Raw genomic sequence first — 5,655 nt, forward strand, 5'->3', positions numbered from 1 at the left:
GAAATCCTATACTAAACTCAAGCTATGTAACCAACTCACACTGCACAGCTCTCAAAACTTGCGATGTAAACTGATCTATAATGATGGACACCGGCACATCGTGAAGGCGAACAATCTCACCGATGTGTATCTCAGCTAACCGCAACAAAGAATAAGTAGTTACAACTGGAATGAAATGTGCACACTTGGTCAACCGATCCGCAATCACCCAAATATCATCAAACTTCCTCGAAGTCCATGGAAGTCCAAATACAAAATCCATGGTGATACGCTGCTATTTCCACTCAGGAATCTCAAGCCTCTTAAGCAATTTGCCCCGGCTCTGATGCTCATACTTCACCTGCTGGCAGTTTAGGCACCAAGCTACAAACCCCACTATATCCTTCTTCATCCTCCTCCACCAATAGTGCTGACTCAAGTACATATTCCTGGCACCCGAATAAATGGAATACCCCAAACCGTAGGCCTCCTTAAGAATCAACTCATGTAGCCAGTCTTCATTAGGCACACAAATCCGACCCTGCATCCTTAACACCCCATAATCCTCAATAGTAACATCCTTGGCATCACTATGCCGAACCATGTCCTTAAGGACAGGCAAATGGGGATCGTCATATTGGCACTTTCTGATGCGATTAAGTAAGGAAGACCGAGAAACAACACAAGTTAGAACCCACCTAGGCTCTGAAACATCTAATCTCACGAACTGCTTTGCTAATGCCCTAACATCAACTACAAACGGTCTCTCACCAACATGAGTAAATGCAAGGCTACCCATACTCACAACCTTTCTACTCAATGTGTCGACCACCATATTGGCCTTCCCGAGATGATACAGAATAGTAATATCATAGTCCTTTAGCAGCTCTAACCATCTCCATTGTCTCAAATTTGGATCCTTTTGTTTTAACTATTGCTAGAGACTACCATGATCTGTAAATACCTCACAAGACATACCATAGAGATAGTGCCTCCAAATCATCAATGCATGAATGATGGCTGCTGTCACACCTCCTTTTTCCTACACCTTGGAAGGGTATAAGGGAGTTTTTCCAATTTAAGTGACAATCAAAACGGGATTTATTTATTAGAGATTCAGAGTCGCTACTTGGGATAATTTTATGGTGTCCCAAGTCACCGGTACAAATTCCGAATCGAGGAAAAGATTGACTCTGTTTTACAGTCCGCGAACAGAAATTTTGAATAAGGAATTTTGTTAACCCGGGGGAAGGTGTTAGGCACCTTCGGATTCCGTGGTTCTAGCATGTTCACTTAAACTATTACGATTGGCCTTTAATCTAATTTTAGAATATTTTGAACCTATGTTAATTTTAACTTTTTAACCGTTTTTATTCATTTTAAGGAAGATTTCAACGTCAGCCAAAACACACCTTTTGACCGCGCCACATGAAATGCACCCGCAGTCTGAGACATATTCTATTTGACGTTGTTAAGATTTGGATTTGTGTCACATGAAATGCACACTCGAGTTTAGGAAGGCAATATTATTAAAATAACGCGCCTAAAGCAACTACGCGTTTTTAACTTTGCGAGGGCCATGGAAATTCCACTAGGTGGCACGCCTCGAATTCTAAGGAATCAAATATCAATTAAATGAGGGCCATGCATTTTGAGATTTTATTTGGCACGGCATGCCTCAAACTATATGAACCAAATTTAATTAGTGACCTATTAAACAATTTTTATTACTAAGAAAGTTTGATCGAAGTTGCGCGAACGCATACACAAATTTTGTTTTAAATATCCCTTATATGCTCTCTTCCTAACCAAATCAACTAAATCGTTATCCCTTCGAAACAAAATAAGACACATCCTTCCTAATACACTCATTCCATCAGAACCAAACATGAAACGTCAAAGTAGAACAATACTAATAATGCTACTGCTTTTTCTTCTAATTAGCATCATAAATGAAGCTGCTCAATTTCTTAACGATATTAATAGAGGAAAGGAAGCAGAATTTTTGAATGGAAACAAACATCTATTGTTACCATCTCTACAATGGAATCTTGTTCGACGAAATGACTGAATGAAATTTACGCTTCCTCGAATAAGCTTTTCATGAACAAACACAAAACACTCACCCATGCCCTATGTGGTAGGCAGAGAAATCAAATACAAAGGAGGAACACCAGAATATAAAACCAGTTCAGCCCAAAGGGAAATCAAATTCAGAGAATCAAACAACTAAACATTAACTCACAAACACACCATAACAATTATATATATCACCATATAAACACATGTAAAATAAAATTAATTATGATCCATTAAATATAAGAAATAAAAGATGAGGAATGAAAATATTAATATGAATCATAGCTTAACTGATTTGCAGCTCCAAAATCATATGGTAATTGACCAGGACCACGGAACTTCGACTTCGAGGCTCACCGGAAAATTGAACAGAGATCTCGAATTGCAACAAAATCTCGAACGAACCTCGACTATCTTTCAACGGTGACTAAAACCGGATCGGACTGAACTCAGCAATAAGTTCAATGATCAACAACAGTAAATTGAAATCCCACTCGGGCCTCAACATTTTTTTTTTTTTTGAAAACCAGGAAGAAGTATTTGGGTTTTACAAAGCACCAGCAATCAATTCAAACACCGTTTTTCTTGAAACCCTTAGTTTTCATTTTGTTTTTAACTTACAGATCTCAATCAAGGTTTTAGAATGGCAAAACTTCGTTCTCAGTTGCTTCTGTCCGTTCCTTCTTTTAGGTGTATGTTTGTGTGTGTATCCATGTGTGTTTTATTATGTGTGTGGTCGAATTTGGGTAGGGTTGGTGGTGAAGGAGAAGCAGCGGGAATGGGGTGTTGGAATTTGTTCAGAAAGAAGCCATCGAAGGCTGCTTTATTTCCTTCTGAAGAAGAAGGTCGACAGGGGTGGGGGGCTATTATTGATGAAAACGGCGCTGCTGATGATCCCCCTATATTAGGCGTTATTTTAGGTGTCTTTTTGTATGTCCTTTTCATCTCATTTTGGTGTTGGGTCAATTTAGGGGTTAGGTACTATTATATAGGGATAGAGATTAGGTTAAGGGTATGGGCCTAGTAATTATGGGCTTGAAAATTATGGGTTGGGTCCAAAATTAGGCTTAAAAATGGGTTGCTCGAGCCCAATTTTTATTCTTTCTCCGCAAACGAGATTAAAATCCGACCTCATTTATTAATTAGTCATACTTAAGTAAAATAACTGTTAAAATATGACTAACTATTAGAATAAACCTTTTTTTTGGTATTTTTCAATATTAAAAATGACTACAAAACATTAATGAAACTATTTTTTTTTAAATTTTCATTTTCTTGTAATAAAATAAAGTAAAAGAGTCAAAATTAGTTGAAATAGTGATATTAGGCCTAGATTAAATATTTATGTGCTAAAATATGAAAATCTTGGGGAGGGTCAAAAATCACATGTCTACAGCTGCCAACTCCAAATCATGGACAGGGTAGTTCTTCTCATGGGGCTTCAACTGGTGCAAAGCATAAGCAACCACTCTACCTTCCTACATCAAGGCACACCCAATATAAATCCAAAAATCATCACAATAAATTGTATAAGAGCCTGACACTGAAGACAAAACTAGAACTAGAGTTGTGGTCAAGGCAGTCTTGAGCTTTTGAAAGCTCTCCTCACACTCATTCGACCACCTGAAAGGAGAACCCTTCTGGATCAATTTGGTCAAAGGCGATGCAATAGATGAGAAACCCTACACGAAGCAACGATAATAACCGTCCAAGTGGAGAAAGCTCTGAATCTTGGCATAAAGCTTCTCCTCCCTCAGCCGCTGTCATCCAACCCTCAAATGTTGGGTGTTGATACCCAATTTTTCTCTCATATATTTTTAACATGCATATATATTTTCAAAAATAGTGCATATGCATTTACAAATATGCACAAGTATTCCTATGATTTTAAAGGATTTCAACCAATTTATTTCTGCATTTTTATTATACAAATATCCAATAATTATCCCTCATATTATTTTTATGATGATTTAATCATCTAAATTCATCATTTATTCTCAAATAATACTTAAATATTTTAATCGCATTTTTTATAATTACATTTGTATTTTTAAGCTAGAATTCCACATTTTTGCAACAATAGCATATGTATATGCATAATTATATTATCTATACAGAAAATGACTTTGTATATTGTTATATTGTTAAGTAAGTATTTTAAATCTTTTTTATGCATAAAAATCATTTTTTATCTTATTTTAACTATTTTTACAAATTATTTTATCAATTAATTGGGTATTTAACAAATAGCCTCTTTAATTTTGTTTTATTTCGGACCTTAGCCTAAATTATTACCCCCAACCCAATTAAAATCATAGCCCAATATGACCCAATTTTTAAACTCGCCCAACCCCTCAGATCAAATCCTAGCTATTGATCTCAAAAGATCAACGATCTAGGATCATTTTGCTTTTTTAAATAACCCCTAACACCCTAACCCTAATTAGCAAAAGTGACAGATGTCTAAACAGCATTCAAAGAAACATCATTAGAACTTGAGGGCAGTAACACAAGAGCTGGAATGGACTCAAAGACAACATGGTTCAGTTGGCATCTGGATACAGGACTATTTAACATAAACTAGGCTAACACCATGCTATGCCAACATACTAGGACACATAAGGAAGGTATTAAATCAAAGGCTATAAGAAACAAGCAATGGAGGACATTCAAAAATCGAAGTAAAGTTAGTGCAAAAATGAGCTATAAAGGTAAGTGTTGGGAAGTGCATAATCTTGGAAACGACTATAGGCATGTGATAAGGGACTACAAAGATGGAATGGCAAGAACCAAAACATCAAAGAAACAAGGCAATGGATCAAGTTACAACAACAGATGGACGATGATAGTGATACACAAGGAAAGTGGCTATTTCTGCAATTCACAGAACTGGGCAGAAATTGATGTAGATTATGGCTACAAATGCAATCACCATGCTACACATTTGAATGAGGCCTCAATGGATCAGAGATACAATGCAAAAATGAACATCTTTGGGCTAGTTTTTTGCTTTAAAAGTTTAATAGCATTAATGTGATATCAATTTTGACTATAATGCTCGATATTGATAATAGGCTACATGTAGAGTACAAAGTATATTCCTTTCATTTTGTAGGACATTATGACAATTTGTTTTCATTTTATTATATAAATAAAAACTAGCCCAAGGCACTGCCTAGTGGATTGATTAAAAAATCATTTCTTCCGCCCCTCCGCCCTTGAATCCCCCCTCCTCTCTTCTCTCTCAAACTCTCCCCTAACACTAGCCCGACATCACCAGAAGCCCTTCAATCCATGGGGTTTCCCTTTGATTTTAGGCCCCATCCAGCCTCATATCTCTACTGGCTATTCAATTTCTATGTTGTTTAATGGAATCTCGAAGAGATTCAACACAGACTTGGCTTCAACTCTTCATTTTCTCGATGAACCTGCATGTGTTCATCTCTATCTTTGTCACTGTGGTTATCTTCATGTTTATTAAACCTTTGGTTCTAGAATGGATTTTTCTTACCTTGGTTCAAATTTCAAAATCCTAGTCTCTTTCCACTCGAGTTTGTTCAGATCATTGTAGATCTGAGATGATTTTAAGTTTATATG

General features: G+C 36.5%; 1 protein-coding gene across 1 annotated transcript; it reads right to left on the reverse strand.

The window, feature by feature from the left end:
* Nucleotides 1–274: 274 nt before the first annotated feature.
* Nucleotides 275–814, reverse strand: LOC138889658 (uncharacterized). Its single transcript, XM_070172991.1, has one exon. The coding sequence runs from the start codon at nt 812–814 to the stop codon at nt 275–277; it is 540 nt and encodes a 179-aa protein (XP_070029092.1).
* Between the last annotated feature and the right edge of the window lie 4,841 nt (nt 815–5,655).

This window comes from Nicotiana sylvestris, chromosome 4 (genome assembly GCF_000393655.2).
Source record: "Nicotiana sylvestris chromosome 4, ASM39365v2, whole genome shotgun sequence".
Taxonomy (NCBI): Eukaryota; Viridiplantae; Streptophyta; class Magnoliopsida; order Solanales; family Solanaceae; genus Nicotiana; species Nicotiana sylvestris.